This window comes from Oncorhynchus nerka, linkage group LG25 (genome assembly GCF_034236695.1).
Source record: "Oncorhynchus nerka isolate Pitt River linkage group LG25, Oner_Uvic_2.0, whole genome shotgun sequence".
Taxonomy (NCBI): Eukaryota; Metazoa; Chordata; class Actinopteri; order Salmoniformes; family Salmonidae; genus Oncorhynchus; species Oncorhynchus nerka.
Genome location: NC_088420.1, coordinates 19,977,828 through 19,996,019, shown reverse-complemented (window position 1 = coordinate 19,996,019; position 18,192 = coordinate 19,977,828). Strand labels below are relative to the sequence as shown.

Sequence of the window (18,192 nt, the reverse complement as noted above, 5' to 3'; positions counted from 1 at the left end):
CATACAGGAAAACACCCCATTATTAGCCCATGTTCATACCATACAAGTGTTAAGACGTCAATTAAATAGACCAAGTTTGAGGCCTAGGAGGGTGCGCTGTTGGCATGAATAGCACCACTTACCTGTGGGAGGTGAGAACAACGGCCCTTCCCTCCTTGATGACGCTCAGGATGCAGTTCCACAGGAATCTCTTGGCCTTGGGGTCCATGCCAGTGGTGGGCTCATCCTATAAACAGGAGTGCAGACGTAACTGTAGGTTAGAGGAGATGTGAGAAAAGGAAAGCATCATCTGTTATTTTAGAAATCCACTCACTCCTTTCTCTCATACCTACCAGGAATATAACAGGGGGAGCTCCGATCAGGGAGATAGCAGTGGATAGTTTGCGTTTGTTGCCTCCACTGTAGCCTCCGGCCTCTCGCTCTGCATACTGGGTCAGCCCCAGCTTCTTCACTCCCCATTGAGCCACCTTAGAGGGACACAAGTTACATTTGTCAGGACATTTTCTTAGACAAACGCTATGGGTGAATTGCTACCCTATTCACTTGGTGTGTAGTTGGTTGTGTGTGTAGGTGTTAAGTACCTTAGCCACAGACTCCTCTGGCACCCCTCGGAGCCTAGCGTAGAACTCCAGGTGCTCCCTGCCAGTCAGCAGGTCGCAGATGGCATCAAACTGGGGGCAGTAGCCCATCAGCTGGTGGACCCGCTCCATCTCCGTCAGCACACTACATATCACATAGTACAGGTATAATGTAGGGTTTGTGCGGTAGGAATTATCATTATGGATACAATGAATGTGAGAACAGCATTTCTAGACTCACTTTCACTCCCTCTTATGTCATTGAAAGTAATTTTATTTCTTGCACGATAAATTCTATTTATTACTTCCTTTTTCACAGCTACTAAGCATATGAATAATGTCATAAAATAGCAGGAAGGAAAGCGCAAACATGTTTGGTATATCTACGGAGTAAATGGTGACCGCTTAATCAAACTGGTCTTACCTGTGATGACTGAGAAATGCTTCTCCATAGGTGATCGCAGTGTCTCCAGTCAGCATGCGAAACGTGGAGGTCTTCCCAGCCCCATTTACCCCCAGCAGGCCAAAGCACTGACAGGGAGAGGCAGAGAAAATGCAACACTCACACCTATCTAAAACATGTATAGTGTGCTACTCAATGCCCTCTCTAAGTGCTCTATAGAGCCAACAGTAGATTTGTGGCTGACAAAAACACAGCTCTATTTCTCACCTCACCACGAGGAATACCCAGACACAGACGATCTACTGCTGGCTTCTTGCCAGCTTTGTACACCTGCATAAACACAAGGTAATCCGTTTAAACCCCTTAGAGATTATATCCCATGCATTTAAACCTAAAGTAGATGACCCAACTTTTTAATCTACAAGTCCAAAGTTTGTTTTACTTGCCTTACTCAGGTCCATCATGGTGAGTATATCGGCTTGGGCTTTCCCACTCTTCACTCTCTCTCTCTCCCTGGCAATGTCCTCATCCTCCGGGCCAAGAGGAGGCAACTCGGGCTCAGAGCAGGGCCTGGAAGAATAGACTTATGAGTAAGATGACCTGAGAAGTACTGAGCCCATAACATTTTTATGATTTCACTAATCTGACACTATGGAGAAGAGGTGGCATGGGTTTCACTGTAAAGATTTCACCTAGAATGATAGCAATACTATAGTAATGTGTTTGTTTTCACTAGGTCTTCACGTGCTTTTGCATTGTGTCGGAGTGGCTCACTCAATATAGCTAATCACATTGTTATCAGTAATAATTTTGAGCAAAAAATTAGGAAAGATGCATTTGACACACACAGTATTTGAAAAGGGATCTATGAATGAGATTACATTTTACCAACTGAAATACCAGCAGCAGAGGTCACAGTACCTACCTGCAGTTGACAAAGAACTTGTACTGTAGCAGTATTGTGAAGAGAAAGAACACGACACCCTCCACAGCCATGGCAAACAAGTTCTTCCCCACAAAGTCCCATTCCAGGGGGTCCAGGGTCTGCTTTGCGCCTGTGGACATGGGTACCCACATGGAAACAATGAATTCACTTCAAACCAGATGATGTCGTTGGCACTGATTTGATGTTGACAATTAAGACAAGAGTATTATCATTAAGAACTCTTCTCTCAACAGAGAAAGCCACATTTGACTAAACTATATGGAATTGTTTTAAGGTCATACACGGATCATTTAGCTATATGATTTAGAATTTTAAGACCCCTTCAGGTATTAAAAAAAGATCGATGAAACATTTTTTTGGCCTTCAATTTGCTATTAGCCCATACAAAGTCATTGAATTACAGATTCACTACAAGGAACGATAGATACTCCTCCCCAAAGATCTAAAGGAAGTTTGTTCTGAAGTGTCGGTTTTATCTGAGAGATGTTAGTAAGATCAGGAAACATGTTTTTATTTTAATTTTACATGCATTTAACCCCTTATTTCTGGCACTAAACTATCTCCATATACAGTACCTGTCAAAAGGTACCTACTCATACCAGGGTTTTTCTTTATTTTTACTATTTTCTACATTGTAGAATAATGAAGACATCAAAACTATGAAATAACATATGGAATCATGTATCAAATCAAATTTTATTTGTCACATACACATGGTTAGCAGATGTTAATGCGAGTGTAGCGAAATTCTTGTGCTTCTAGTTCCGACAATGCAGTAATAACCAACGAGTAATCTAACTAACAATTCCAAAACTACTACCTTATACACACAAGTGTAAAGGGATAAAGAATATGTACATAAAGAGATATGAATGAGTGATGGTACAGAACGGCATAGGCAAGATGCAGTAGATGGTATCGAGTACAGTATATACATATGAGATGAGTATGTAAACAAAGTGGCATAGTTAAAGTGGCTAGTGATACATGTATTACATAAAGATGCAGTAGATGATATAGTATATACGTAGACATATGAGATGAATAATGTAGGGTATGTAAACATTATATTAAGTAGCATTGTTTAAAGTGGCTAGTGATATATTTTACATCAATTCCCATTATTAAAGTGGCTGGAGTTGAGTCAGTGTGTTGGCAGCAGCCACTCAATGTTAGTGGTGGCTGTTTAACAGTCTGATGGCCTTGAGATAGAAGCTGTTTTTCAGTCTCTCGGTCCCAGTTTTGATGCACCTGTACTGACCTCGCCTTCTGGATGATAGCGGGGTGAACAGGCAGTGGCTCGGGTGGTTGTTGTCCTTGATGATCTTTATGGCCTTCCTGTCCTGGAGGGCAGGTGGTTTGCCCCCGGTGATGCGTTGTGCAGACCTCACTACCCTCTGGAGAGCCTTACGGTTGTGGGCGGAGCAGTTGCCGTACCAGGCGGTGATACAGCCCTACAGGATGCTCTCGATTGTGCATCTGTAGAAGTTTGTGAGTGCTTTTGGTGACAAGCCGAATTTCTTCAGCCTCCTGAGGTTGAAGAGGCGCTGCTGCGCCTTCTTCACGATGCTGTCTGTGTGGGTGGACCAATTCAGTTTGTCTGTGATGTGTATGCCGAGGAACTTAAAACTTACTACCCTCTCCACTACTGTTCCATCAATGTGGATAGGAGGGTGTTCCCTCTGCTGTTTCCTGAAGTCAACAATCATCTCCTTAGTTTTGTTGATGTTGAGTGGGAGGTTATTTTCCTGACACCACACTCAGAGGGCCCTCACCTCCTCCCTGTAGGCCGTCTCGTCGTTGTTGGTATACAAGCCTACCACTGTTGTATCGTCCGCAAACTTGATGATTGAGTTGGAGGCGTGTGCGTGGCCATGCAGTCGTGGGTGAACAGGGAGTACAGGAGAGGGCTCAGAACGCACCCCTGTGGGGGGCCCCAGTGTTGAGGATCAGCGGGGTGGAGATGTTGTTACCTACCCTCACCACCTGGGGGCAGCCCGTCAGGCAGTCCAGTACCCAGTTGCACAGGGTGGGTCGAGACCCAGGGTCTTGGAGGGTACTATGGTGTTAAATGCTGAGCTGTAGTCGATGAACAGCATTCTCACATAGGTATTCCTGTCCTGGAGGGCAGGTATTTTGCCCCCGGTGATGCGTTGTGCAGACCTCACTACCCTCTGGAGAGCCTTACGGTTGTGGGCGGAGTAGTTGCCGTACCAGGCGGTGATACAGCCCGACAGGATGCTCTCGATTGTGCATCTGTAGAAGTTTGTGAGTGCTTTTGGTGACAAGCCAAATTTCTTCAGCCTCCTGAGGTTCACCTTTAAGTCTTTACTGAAGACTCACCTCTTCAGTGGGTCATATTATTGAGTGTAGTCTGGCCCAGGAAAGTGAAGGTGAATGGAAAGGCTCTGGAGCAACGAACCACCCTTGCTGTCTTTGCCTGGCCGGTTCCCCTCTTTCCACTGGGATTCTCTGCCTCTAACCCTATTACAGGGGCTGAGTCACTGGCTTACTGGTGCTCTTTCATGCTGTCCCTGGGAGGGGTGCGTCACTTGAGTGGGTTGAGTCACTGATGTGATCTTCCTGTCTGGGTTGGCGCCCCCCTTGGGTTGTGCCGTGGCGGAGATCTTTGTGGGCTATACTCGGCGTTGTCTCAGGATGGTAAGTTGGTGGTTGAAGATATCCTTCTAGTGGTGTGGGGGCTGTGCTTTGGCAAAGTGGGTGGGGTTATATTCTTCCTGTTTGGCCCTGTCCGGGGGTATCATCGGATGGGGCCACAGTGTCTCCTGATCCCTCCTGTCTCAGCCTCCAGCATTTATGCTGCAGTAGTTTGTGTCGGGGGGCTAGGGTCAGTTTGTTATATCTGGAGTACTTCTCCTGTCTTATCCGGTGTCCTGTGTGAATTTAAGTATGCTCTCTCTAATTCTCTTTCTTTCCCTCTCTCGCAGGACCTGAGCCCTAGGACCATGCCCTAGGACCGGTACCCTGGCTCTCGACACAAAACCTGCCTCTCCGCCTTCCCTACCGGAAGCTGGTGCCGCAATGTTTTGGGGCCATTTAAAGTCCTGAGGAGGATAAACGAGGTGTGTTATAGGTTACAGCTTCCTCCTTACAGCTTCCGCATTAACCCCTCGTTTCATGTGTCTCTCCTCAGGCCGGTGGTGGCTGGTCCCCTGCAGGATGGTGAGGTGCCGGAGGTCCATCCGCCCCCTCTGGACATCGAGGGGTCCCCGGCGTACACAGTACGTGCGATGCTCGAGGGGCCTACAGTACCTCGTGGACTGGTAGGGGTACGGTCCAGAGGAGAGGTGCTGGGTACCGGTGGAGGACATTTGGGACCCTTTATTACTGAGGGACATCCACCGCCTCCACCCGGATCGCCCTGCGCCTCGTCCCCCACCTCGCCCTCGAGGCCGGTGGCGGCACGCTGCGGGGGTACTGTCACGCCTCCCACCGAAGGTGGCTCCTCTTCCTGTTCGGGCGGCGCTCGGCGGTCGTCGTCGCCGGTCTACTAGCCGCCACTGATCCCTTTTTCATTCAGTTTTGTCTTATTGGTTGCACCTGTTCCCGGTTTCATTTCTTGTTTTATGTCTATTTAAGCCTGTTAAGTCCACCTAGGTTTGTGCGGGATTGTTACTCTGTTGGTTGTGGATGTGTTTTCGTGTTTGTTTTCGCCGGACTGTTTGGTCCTGTGTTTGGGCTGGTATGTTTTATGCGTGACCGTTTTGTGCCGGAGAATAAATGACGATTTCCCGAACCCTCTGCTCTCTACGCCTGACTCCAACCCACCACTCCTAGTAAACTCTGACAAACCATGTCAGGGAGACATAGTGGAGTGGTAACGCGCGTGCAAGCAGTTGCTCCTGATGCCACTTGGGTACACTGCAGCATCCACCGAGAGGTTCTTGCTGCCAAGGGAATGCCTGACAGCTTGAAAGACGTTTTGGACAACAGTGAAAATGGTTAACTTTGTTAAAGCAAGGCCCCTGAACTCGTGTATTTTCTGCACAATGCAATGATATGGGCAACGACCATGTAAAGCTTTTACACATACAGAATACGCTGGTTATCAAGGGTCAAAATATTGACACGTGTTTTTGAATTGAGCTTAAAGTTCTTTACTGACCGCTTGCATGATGACGAGTTTGACTGGCCTATCTGGGGATGTTTTTTCTTGCCTGAATGATCTGAATCTAGGATTACAGGGACTCTCTGCAATTATATTCAATGTGCGGGTCAAAATTGAGGCTATGATTAAGATGTTGGAGCTTTTCTCTGTCTGCATTAACAAGGACAACACACAGGTATTTCCATCATTGTTGGATTTTTTTGTGTGCAAATTAACTCAAGCTTATGGACAATGTCAAACGTGATATAGCGAAGCACCTGAGTGAGTTGGGTGCGCAATTACTCAAGTACTTTCCCGAAACAGATGACAAACAACTGGATTCGTGATCCCTTTCATGCCCTGCCTCCAGTCCACTTACTGATATCTGAACAAGAGAGCCTCGTCGAAATGGCAACAAGCGGTTCTGTGAAAACTGAATTTAATCAGAAGCCACTGCAAACTTTCTGGATTGGGCTGCGCTCAGAGTATCCTGGCTTGGCAAATTGCGCTGTTAAGACACCGATGCCCTTTGCAACCACGTACCTATGTGAGAGTGGATTCTCTGCATGACAACTAAATACAGGCACAGACTGTGTGTGGAAAATAATTTAAGACAGACTCTCTCCAATACAACCCAACATTGCAGAGTTACGTGCATCCTTTCAAGCACACCCTTCTCATTAACCTGTGGGGAGTTATTCACAATTTTCAATGAACAAATAAGGTTTTATATGTAAGATGGTTAAATAAAGAGCAAAATGATTGATTATTATTATATTATTATTTGTGACCTGGTCCTATAAGAGCTCTTTGTCACTTCCCACAAGCCAGGTTGTGACAAAAACCTCACACTTATTCTTATGTTTAATAAAGGTATCGTATAGTGTGTGTGGCAGGCTTACAATGATGGCAAAAAACAACATTTGAGAGTGCGCTGACCCTGGTGCTAGAGAGGGTACGCAGCTGGAGGTTGAATGTTTTAAGGGGTACGGGACTATAAAATGTTTGGGAACTACTGATCTAGACAATGTATCTCAATGACTCCCAAACATATAAAATAATCTATAATCTTCTAACTTGAAAAAAGCTGAATTTAACTAAAATCAGCCCTACTGAATCTCAAGACCCCGATGGAGGACTCCATCTCTAATTATGAAATCCCAATTGTTTCCCATTTAAAATATTTATGAGTATATATAAATAAAAATAGAAAAACCCTTGAATGAGTAGTTATGTCTGAACTTTTGACTGGTATTGCATTTCCTTCTTTAGATACAACCATTGCCAAAAACTTTAACAGAACGCTCAATTCAATTCAACTTCAGTAGATAGAATAATATCCCAGTTGCTTTAACGGGCAGAATATCTATTGTCAAAATGAATATATTGCCACGGCTGAATTTCTGTTGTTCAATGCTTCCCATGGCTCCCCATTCTGGTTATTTGGATAAAATTCATAGTGCGGTTTCAACATTTATAGTGCCTTCAGAAAGTATTCAGACCCCTTGACTTTTTCCACATTTTGTTAGGTTACAGCCTTATTCTAAAATTAATTAAATATATATTTTTTCTCATCAATCTACACAAAATATCCCATAATGACAAAGCAAAAACAGGTTTTTAGTACAGGTTTTTATACTTGGGGGAGTTTCTCCAATTCTTCTCTGCAGATCCTCAAGCTCTGTCAGGTTGGATGGGGAGCGCTGCTGCACAGCTATTTTCAGGTCTCTCCAGAGATGTTAGATCGGGTTCAAGTCAGGGCTCTGGCTGGGCCACTCAAGGACTTCTCCCGAAGCCACTCCTGCGTTGTCTTGGCTGTGTGCTTAGGGTCGTTGTCCTGTTGGAAGGTGAACCTTTGCCCCAGTCTGAGGTCCTGAGCAGGTTTTCATCAAGGATTTCTCTGTACTTTGCTCTGTTCATCTTTGCCTCGATCCTGACTAGTCTCCCAGTCCCGTTCTCTGAAAAATATCCCCACAGCATGATTCTGCCACCACCATGCTTCACCATAATGATGGTGCCAGGTTTCCTCCAGACTTGACATTTGACATTCTGGGCAAAGAGTTCAATCTTGGTTTCATCAGACCAGAGAATCTTCTTTCTCAAGTCTTTAGGAGTTGGCTTCTGTCTGGCCACTCTACTATAAAGACCTGATTGGTGAAGTGCTGCAGAGATGGTTGTCATTCTGGAAGGTTATACCATCTCCACAGAGGAACTCAAGAGCTCTGTCAGAGTGACCATCAGGTTTTTGGTCACCTCCCTGACCAAAGCCCTTCTCCCCCGATTGCTCAGTTTGGCCTGGTGGCTAGCTCCAAGAAGAGTCTTGGTGGTTCCAAACTTCTTCCATTGAAGAATGGAGGCCACTGTGTTCTAGGGGATATTCAATGCTGCAGACATTTTTTGGTACACTTCCCCAGATCTGTGCCTCAACAGAATGTTGCCTTGGAGCTCTATGGACAATTCCTTCGATCTCATGGCTTCGTTTTTGCTCTGACATGGACTGTCAACTGTGGTACCTTATATAGACATGTGTGTGCCTTTCCAAATCATGTCCAAGCAATTGAATTTACCACAGGTGGACTCCAATTAAGTTGTTGAAACATCTCAAGGATGATCAATGGAAAAAGGATGCACCTGAACTTAATTTCAAGACTCATAGCAAAGGGTCTGAATACTTATGTAAATAAGGCATCTGTTTTATACATTTTTAATACATTTGCAAACATTTCTAAAAACCTTTTTTCGCTTTGTCATTATGGGGTATTTTTTTATTTAATCAATTTTAGAATAAGGATGTGCCGTGGTGCTGCTCCAGTTTCAACTGCTCTGCCTGAGGCTATGGAACCCTAACCTGTTCACCGGATGTGCTACCTGTCTCAGACCTGCTGTTTTCAACTCTCTAGAGACAGCAGGAGCGGTAGAGATACTCTGAATTATTGGCTATGAAAAGCCAACTGACATTTACTCCTGAGGTGCTGACCTGTTGCACCCTCGACAACCACTGTGATTATTATTATTTGACCCTGCTGGTCATCTATGAACATCTTGGCCATGTTCTGTTATAATCTCCACCCGGCACAGCCAGAAGAGGACTGGCCTCTCCTCATAGCCTGGTTCCTCTCTAGGTTTCTTCCTAGGTTCTGGCCTTTCTAAGGAGTTTTTCCTAGCCACCGTGCTTCTACACCTGCATTGCTTGCTGTTTGGGGTTTTAGGCTGGGTTTCTGTACAGCACTTTGTAACATCAGCTGACGAATTTGATTGATACTGTAACAAAATGTGGAAAAAGTCAAGGGGTCTGAATACTTTGTGAAGGCACTGTATATGGCAAGTTAACTTTTTATGGCTGCAGGGGCAGTATTGAGTAGCTTGGATGAAAAGGTGCCCATATCAAACGGCCTGCTCCTCAGTCATAGTTGCTAATATTTGCATTTTATTATTAGTATTGGATAGAAAATACTGAAGTTTCTAAAACTGTTTGAATGATGTCTGTGAGTATAACAGAACTCATATTGGCAGGCAAAATCCTGAGTTGAAATCAAAACAGGAAGTCAGAAATCTGAGCTTGTATGTATTCACCAGAGTCCCCAATGAAATTCCCTTGAGATATGAATAATGTTGCACTGCCTAGGGGTTCCACTAGATGTCAACCATCAATAGAAATTATAATGAGGCTTCTATGTTGTTGTGGGAGTGAATGAGAGTAGAATATATCAGCTGTCCATCAAGCAGGCATTTTGTGATTGTCCTTTTTCCTCATGGTACCCACTTGCGTTCCATGGCTCACAAAGACTAGAAGGAATACTCCGGTTGGAACTTTATTGAAGCTATATATTAAAAACATCCTAATGATTGATTCTGTACTTAGTTTGAAATGTTTCTTCGACCGGTAAAATCACTTTTTTAAGTTTGTCCGATATAACGCTGACCAGAATTAGCGTTTGGATATGTATACCAAACGCTCTAACAAAAGAAGGTATTTGGACATAAATAACGGACATTTTCTAACAAAACAAACATTTATTGTGGACCTGGGTTTCCTGGAGTGCTTTCTGATATAGATCATCAAAGGTAAGGGAATATTTATCATGTCATTTCTTGTTTATGTTGAAGCCATCTTTGCGGCTGTGGTGTTTTTAAATTGAGCTCCGTCTCAGATTATTGCATGCATTTCTTTTTCTGTAAAGTTTTTTTGAAATCTGACACAGCGGTTGCATTAAGGAGAGGTATATCTACAATTCCATATTATCATCTACATTTAGGATGAGTATTTCTGTTGAATGATGTGGCTATGCAAAATCACTTGATGTTTTTGGAACTGGTGAATCTAACGCACCATTGTAAACTCAGATTATTTTTATATAAATATGAACTTTATCAAACAAAACATGCATGTATTGTGTAACATGAAGTCCTATGAGTGTCATCTGATGAAGTTAATTCAAGGTTAGTGATTCATTTTATCTTTATTTCTGGTTTTTGTGAAGGTTATATTTTGCTGGAAAATGGCTGTACTTATTGAGACCTAACAATCGTTTGTAGTGCTTTCGCTGAAAAGCCTATTTGAAATCGGACACTTGGGTGGGATTAACAACGAAAATAGATTTAAAATGATATAAAACACATGTATGTTTTAGGAATTGTAATTATGAGATTTCTGTGGTTTGAATTTTGGCGCCCTCTATTTTCACTGGTAGTTGTCATATCGATCCAGGTATCGGGATTCCAGCCATAACAGGTTAAACAATCTTGGAAAAAGGGAAGGACGTAGGAGAACTATCCGTACCAAACTTTAAATGGTATTTCCAGCTATGATGGCCTATGGAGTCCCTTGGAAAACCCAACTACTGAACCATCCAATGATGTGATTTATAAATCAATTATTCTGAAAGGCTGATCTCTATAATATATAAACTACTTTTGGAACGCTCATATTATGAGACAGCCATTAAAAAAGTATGGTCCACAGATCTAATTGAATCTGAACAACCCTGTAGCTGGAACAGAATATGGAAAAATATGACCTTGGCATCCCTTAATCCGAACCATCAATTTATACATTTTAAGTTTGTTCACAGACTATGTAACACCAAGGAAACATTTTACGATGAAATGGAGAATGCAGACTGTTTTTTGTACCTGTAGCCCCTCCCTCTGGGAAAAAATACTAAACTAAATAAAAAGTTGGTCACAATAAAATAAAAAAATATTATACCCAGTCTCTGGAAAGCATCCAACATAGCCTGGTTCTTAGCCATGTCGATGAGGCCTCGACCCAGACAGAAGTGGGGGAAGATCAGGAAGACTTTCTTTAAGATCTTGTTGATATCGTTCAAGTGCTGAAAAGCAGACAGACGAGTTCATGTCTGAATACCATAGTAAAAGAACATTCAAATCTGATTTGTTAATCTGCAGCCATGTTTGCTTCTAGTAACACTGGCAAACATTTTGCAATTGTAGTGGTGCAAGCAATTTGAAAAAACAACATTTAAAGTAGTACACTGTTGTACCATGTAACCAGACACCCTCAGCTGACCTAGTGTTGGTTGTAAATCTAAATATCAGCAGAGCCATGAGACTAATCTGTAGCCCTGATATAATATCATAGTCAAGTGCATGACCCACCTGATCTACGAACAGCTCCAAGACAAAGGTGGCTATGCTGCCGTTGATGCCAATGAAGAGGTTGATTGAGGTGAGGACAACATAAGCAGTGCTGGGGACACTGAACAGGAAGGAGGCTGGATACATGAGAGGAGTGATAGACCAGCTGAAATGGAGGATAGAGAAATTCTAATCAGTAAGAAGGAATTTGTTTCGCAATGCACCATGAACTTTGCTAAGAACAACTCTGTGACATTGTTTAAAGGAGACCTCAGCTATTGAAATAAAATAAACAATGATATGACCACTCAAGCAAACATACTGTTGTAGTGATGTTTGAAAATATCATTTTGAATTTTTAGAATTGTTTATTACTGAATGTAATAAAGTGCACATACAACATCATTAGTTATGAGTGCAATTGATAACAAAGCCACCCGTATCCATGGCCCTTACCCATAAAGCAAGAGCAACAGGACCAGAGCAGGGAGGTTGGTTTCAGACACATAGGACTGTTGCTGGAAGCAAATGAAGATGAGGACCACCATAGTGGCCGGGACTGTATAGTTCAGCTGGAAGAAAGTAGAAGGCCAGTTAAGTACAATTCAATAGAGATGAGACTTATCCCCTGGGTCCAGTTTTTCAAAAGTTATCTATCAGGGATTTCACATATCGGATATGGTTAAATGCATAGAAATATAATGAATAGAACAAGTCAAGTCAATGATTCGGCCATTCTATGCATTTAATCTAATCTGATAGGCGAAATCCAGATCGATAACTTTTTTAAAATTGTGCCCTGGAGTTACAGTACATACCACTGAATGATAGGAGGCACAAGGTTTGAAAGGAGATGTTTTACTGTCAACATTATCAGGCTTCTGAAACATAGACAATACATGCCTACATTCATTCCCCTTATGAATAATATAACTGATGAAAAAGAGACATAAGTTACTTATCTTGCATGTATTGTTTTCTATGGTTAGGTATTAGTGCACTGTTGGAGCTAGAAACACAAGCATTTGGCTACACCTGCGATAACATCTGCAAAATGTGTACACAACCAATAAAATTGTATTTGATATGATTTGATATAAAGTTGATATTTGAGCCAAAACTCAAGGTAACTAGTGAATAAGGCTCTGGAGTGTACATTTTATATTAGTGCTAACAAAACAGGTATCAGTTAAGCCTATCAGGATGGTAGGAGACTAACCATGTCCCAGGTGAAGTTAGCCAGCCAGTAGAGAATGGGCCGGACTCCGCTGACAAACTGAAGGTGCTTGGCTTTGCTGACCCTCTCCTCGATGAGAAACAGCACAAAGCTGGCCGGCACAAAGGACATGGAGAAGATCACACAGATGGACACCAGAACATCTACTGAGGTGGTCATCCTGAAAACAGAGAGGCAATGAGTATGGTAAGCACAATTTATTCTGTATTTTGTTGACAGAAATGATTAGTCACTTTTAAGGCCAGTGTGGTATCATGTTTTCCTACCTAACAGTACTCAACCTGCTTTGTACAGTACAATTATTGTCTAATAGTGCTTACAACAAGCAATTCCAAAAAGAGGGATTTGATTCACTCCGACACACTAAGCTTAGGCTTAATCAACAAGGAGACTTATTGGTGTGAATTGAATAGGAAACTAGAGAGAAAGAGAGACAGAGAGCTTACATGGCAATTTCAGTGAGCTGTTCCTTGGTGAGGTTGAGAGGGTGGTTGTAGGCGGTTATGCCATACTTCATTCGCTCTGGCCCTGGGGGCAGGCTGGCACGGAGCAGGCCATTGTTCATGACATTGACAAACGATGCCATGGCGTGCCAACCCTTGTTGTTATACCACACCTAGCAGGGGTGAGGTAGAGCTTAGGTAACGGTGAAACAAAACACACAGATGCACATGCATACACACACCCACAGGTGCGCACACACACTCATCCTTTGACCTCTCACCTTAACATTGTTCTGACTATTCAGTCCACCCAGAAACTCTGGTAGGCGACCCAGGAGCTGATCCAATGAGCTATTCTGTGAGAAAGAGAGAACCAGACATTAAATAAAGACAACAAAGAAACTAAGAGGAAACCTGACGTTGAGGGTGTAAAAGATTTCAACTCCTACCTCTGCCACTTTGTAACGTGACCGTATAGACATGACGGAGTCCTCCATTTGGTAGGCCTGTGGGACAGCCTGAGTACCTCTGCCCCCCAGAGAGAAGCCCCCATATCTATAACAGAAACAGACATCACATTTACATCAGAGTAGATGGACTGTAATGTATTAGTAATCTCTCTTGGACAGCATCTGACCAAATTATGCAAGATTTTAGTTCTGGGTTAACCGAGATTAGGGCTGTAGACAAGTGATGTCTATGATTTTACATGGTGAGTAAGTATCCCACTCCACTTACCTGAATTCATTGATCCACTTCTTAGTGGCTGAAGTTAGGCTGAAACCGTAAGAGTGTAAGAAGAAATTAATTTGTAAGGTGGAAAAACACAGATTTAATCACAGTAATACTTTCCAACAAAGACAATAATCAAGCGAGTGGTGTAAGAGACCTTTTCTTCATTATCTGAGGGTAAGTCTTGACCAGGTAGTCCGAGATATTGCGGCCGGTCATATTCTGCAGGATATCCCCTGTCAATCTCTGGACCTGTGGAACATAGAAACAAGTTCCAGTACACACAACAGTATGTGGACATTTAGGTATTGGATATATATTTAGGCAGGTAGCTAAGTCATTGAGAACAAATTCTCATATTTTAATGAAAGTCTGTCATAGGAGATTAGTTACAGTACCATTATTTATGCAATGTTTAACTACTGAGAACAAAGTAACAGTATATATAATGAAATGTTTAACTATAAAGAAGAATAAAGTAAAAGTAGTTATTATGAGGTATTGACCTGTGGAGGGGGGATGCCTCCGGCTCCTTCAGGGCAGTCTGGTAGCATCCTGCGGACCTCCTCAGAGCTGCACTCACAGTCAGGAGATGGCTTGTCTGCAGTCCAGTTGCCCCTGTTGAAGAGCTGCCAGGTGGAGTAGAGAATCTGGGGCCTCATGAACATGCCTTCCTCCTCCTGCAAACACTGAGGATCCCTGCAGGGGACACATCCTAGCGTGAACATGCAAAATACACCACGATACCTATTTGAGGAAACATAGGCCCAACTTAAATCTCTTACGTTCATGCTAATATGCACTGTCCCTCCAGAAGTGTCCTTGGGAAAAGTCAATAGCACTAAGTCACAAGTCATGTGGGGAACCTGGTGAATGACAGGTCCATAATAGAATGAACCCTCTCTCATAAAAACACCTGTACACGCAAACGAACTGAGAATACATTGAGACAACAGAAAAAACCTTGTTGGTAATGCCGATAATGAAGATAGTGGTTTACACTTTAAAATGATAACACATAGGTAGGTGTCCGCTTTCCTTTGTGGTTGCAGCTGGACTAGCCAGGTAACACAGTGTTGTGTTTCTACAGTACATGTTGCTTTAGTAGAGGAGAAAACCGAGGAGAAGGCCTTACGTGCTGTTTTCCATGCACTTGGTTCCAAATCCAGGCCGGTCCAGAAGGGCATCCAGCAGATTCTGAATGGCAGGATCCCCAGGGGCATCGTTGCTGGAAAGAGGACACCACAGATAAGGTTCAATACAAACAAAGAAAAATAGAAAGACAAAGCAGAATCTGGCAACATAGGAACAACTGACTCCTTGAAGCTCCAGTCCAAACATTTATTAGAATGTTAATCTGATAATTGCCATTCAAGACTACAGATGTAGGATCTTAATCTGATCACCTTGTTGCAGGAGAACTAAAACTTGTAGTATATTTGAGATTAAAAAAAGGCTTCTGTGGCCTCCCAGGTGGCGCAGTGGTCTAGGGCACTGCATCGCAGTGCCAGCTGTGCCACCAGAGACTCTGGGTTCGAGCCCAGGCTCTGTCGCAGCCGGCCGCGACTGGGAGGTCCATGGGGCGACGCACAATTGGCCTAGTCGTCCGGGTTTGGTCGGTAGGGATATCCTTGTCGCAGTGCACGCTAACCAGGTAGCCAGGTGCACGGTGTTTCCTCCGACACATTGGTGCGGCTGGCTTCCGGGTTGGATGCGCGCTGTGTAAAGAAGCAGCGCGGGTTGGTTGGGTTGTGTTTCGAGGGACGCATGGCTTTCAACCTTCGTCTCTACCGAGCCCGTACGGGAGTTGTAGCGATGAGACAAGATAGTAATTGGATACCACGAAATTCGGGGGAAAAGGGGGTCCAAATTTTTTTTTAAAGAAGAAAAAAAAGGCTTCTGTAGTTTGTCATTTTCAGAATTGATTTTCACTTACGAAAAATGTATTAACCCCTACAAAAATGTCCATTAATTATAATCCACATAATAATTCACATTTCCTGTTGCTGCAGGATTATTTTCCTGCTGTAGAAAACTGGCTCACATTAAGATCCTACATCTGTACTTGAAATCAATAGATGTAGGTCTTTACCTGAAGAAGGTGTACTGTTCCCCGTACATCCAGGGCTGAAGCTGGAGCGAGGGGTACTTTCCAAACGGAGGGACGATGAGGCTGAAAAGGAGAGCGATCAACACAAACACAGCAGGCAGCACGATCTGAAACACAAGGACATGGTGTCACAATAGCCTGTCATTGGTCTCTCTTCATTGTATCACATGCTTGTATTTTAGTTCATATCGGACCTTTTATTTGATAAGGACAACTGATTAGAGTCAAGTTTATATGAGTCTGCACCTGAGCGAAGAAGCCCCTGCGACTGCGGAGGGCATACAGCCACCTCTTGATGAAGAGAGCACGGAGCTGCTGCCACGTCAAACCCCAACCGGTCAGAGGGACACCGCCATGGCCATCCCCACTCAGCAGGTCTGTCTCCTGGGGCTCTGTGTGCAGGAAAGGCCCAAGCATGGTGGAGAGAAAGAAACACATTGTTCATTGAGCCAAACGACTCTTATTCCAACTGCTGCAGTTAGGGTTAGGGGTAGAGAGCTGAGCTTCTGAAAAAAGGAAGTTAAAGGCCCAGTACTGTAGGTACCTTGCTTGCGAAGCCGTTTTCTTCCTGGCAGCAGTGCAAAGAAAGAGTCAGAAAGGAGGACAGACCATGTTAAATAACACAGGAAGACTGTGTTTCTAGGTGTGTTTCCATGTGTGTGTGATTATGTTTTCCCTTGTGTTTACCTGGATCCTCAGATGGCTCTCCAGACAAGCCCTGTCCTTGACCCTGCCCATGGGGTGTGTCAGCTTGTCCTGGGCTGTCCTCTGGGTCCACGTCCACCCCTGTCTCCTCAGCCACTCTCAGAAAGATCTACAGGAACAGATGACATTGTTAAACATCTTCTGCCTTGTGTGTTGGAATCAAGTAGATAAATGTCATGTTTCAATTAAGCAATAAGGCTCGAGGGGGTGTGGTATATAGCCAATATATTACGGCTAAGGGCTGTCCTTATGAACGACGCAACGTTTTTTGTCCATATACCACAAACCCAGAGGTTGGGGCCACAGTGTCTCCTGACCCCTCCTGTCTCAGCCTCCAGTATTTATGCTGCAGTAGTTTGTGTCGGGGGGGGTAGGGTCAGTTTGTTATATCTGGAGTACTTCTCCTGTCTTATCTGGTGTCCTGTGTTAAGTATGCTCTCTCTAATTCTCTCTTTCTCGCTCTCGGAGGACCTGAGCCCTAGGAAGGGCTATATAAATACATTTGATTTGAGGTGCCTTATTAGTATTATAAACTGGTGACCAATGTAATTAGAGTAAAAATAAATGTTTTGTCATACCCGTGGTAAAGAGTCTGATACACCACGGCTGTCAGCCAATCATCATTCAGGGCTCACAGTTTATAATAACTAATAGAGAACTCAAAACTCTAACACAAAAATGCAAAACTCTGGGGAGAGATAGTAGGTTGGCTCCAAGCAGATTCTAACTTATCAAACGGGATCTTTTCTGGTAATCGTGGTAAGCTGGCAGCCTAAGCACATTACCGTGACAGTAACTCCGCAAATATACTATTCCGGGTAAACCCTGCTTAATCTAGTTAAAGCTGAGTTTTAACTGTCCACAAGAGGTTCAATGGACGGCTTGTAAATACAGGTCAGTTTAGTGCAGTCATGACTATATTTAGGATGAGCTTCATGTAACTTTGGCCTGTTACACGCTAGTGTCTATGTAATATAGTGCTTAGAGCAACTTCTGACGCAAAGCCTCTTTAAGCCCTAAATGTGTGTGAGAGAGACTGTGTGTATGCCAATGTGTGTGCGTGTTATCTGTGTGCTAATGCGCGTGTGTTTGTGTGTGTGAGAGAGAGTGTGTGAAAATGTGAGAGAGAGAGTAGCCCATGACGAGCAAGCATGCTGACCTCATGGCCTCTTGGCCAGCATGGGCTCCGGTCCAGGCCCCCCCCAGCTGTGCCTTTTGTAGTGTGTCTGTGTGTGTGTGTATATACAGTGCATTCGGAAAGTATTGACTTTTTAATTCCGTTACAGCCTTATTCTAAAATGGATTAAATTAAATTTTCCCCCAGCAATCTTC

The 18,192-nt window shown here is 43.6% G+C and overlaps 1 protein-coding gene across 2 annotated transcripts in view; it reads right to left on the bottom strand.

Annotated features, from left to right (window-relative positions):
• Positions 1 to 18,192, bottom strand: part of abca7 (ATP-binding cassette, sub-family A (ABC1), member 7) — a 48,655-nt gene that overhangs the window by 2,840 nt on the left and 27,623 nt on the right. Inside the window, exons 26-47 of one of the 2 annotated variants that reach the window (XM_029633795.2) lie at positions 16,843 to 16,969; positions 16,700 to 16,723; positions 16,402 to 16,547; positions 16,138 to 16,262; positions 15,181 to 15,273; positions 14,552 to 14,744; positions 14,203 to 14,297; positions 14,052 to 14,090; positions 13,763 to 13,868; positions 13,595 to 13,669; positions 13,317 to 13,486; positions 12,853 to 13,030; positions 12,090 to 12,205; positions 11,655 to 11,799; positions 11,245 to 11,368; positions 1,907 to 2,036; positions 1,428 to 1,551; positions 1,249 to 1,311; positions 1,003 to 1,109; positions 582 to 723; positions 333 to 467; positions 123 to 226 (exon numbers count right to left, since the gene is read on the bottom strand). In XM_029633795.2, the coding sequence (XP_029489655.1) occupies positions 123 to 226; positions 333 to 467; positions 582 to 723; positions 1,003 to 1,109; positions 1,249 to 1,311; positions 1,428 to 1,551; positions 1,907 to 2,036; positions 11,245 to 11,368; positions 11,655 to 11,799; positions 12,090 to 12,205; positions 12,853 to 13,030; positions 13,317 to 13,486; positions 13,595 to 13,669; positions 13,763 to 13,868; positions 14,052 to 14,090; positions 14,203 to 14,297; positions 14,552 to 14,744; positions 15,181 to 15,273; positions 16,138 to 16,262; positions 16,402 to 16,547; positions 16,700 to 16,723; positions 16,843 to 16,969 (2,561 nt within the window). The remainder of the gene's footprint in view (positions 1 to 122; positions 227 to 332; positions 468 to 581; positions 724 to 1,002; positions 1,110 to 1,248; positions 1,312 to 1,427; positions 1,552 to 1,906; positions 2,037 to 11,244; positions 11,369 to 11,654; positions 11,800 to 12,089; positions 12,206 to 12,852; positions 13,031 to 13,316; positions 13,487 to 13,594; positions 13,670 to 13,762; positions 13,869 to 14,051; positions 14,091 to 14,202; positions 14,298 to 14,551; positions 14,745 to 15,180; positions 15,274 to 16,137; positions 16,263 to 16,401; positions 16,548 to 16,699; positions 16,724 to 16,842; positions 16,970 to 18,192) is intronic. The other variant, XM_029633797.2, reaches the window with a different exon arrangement.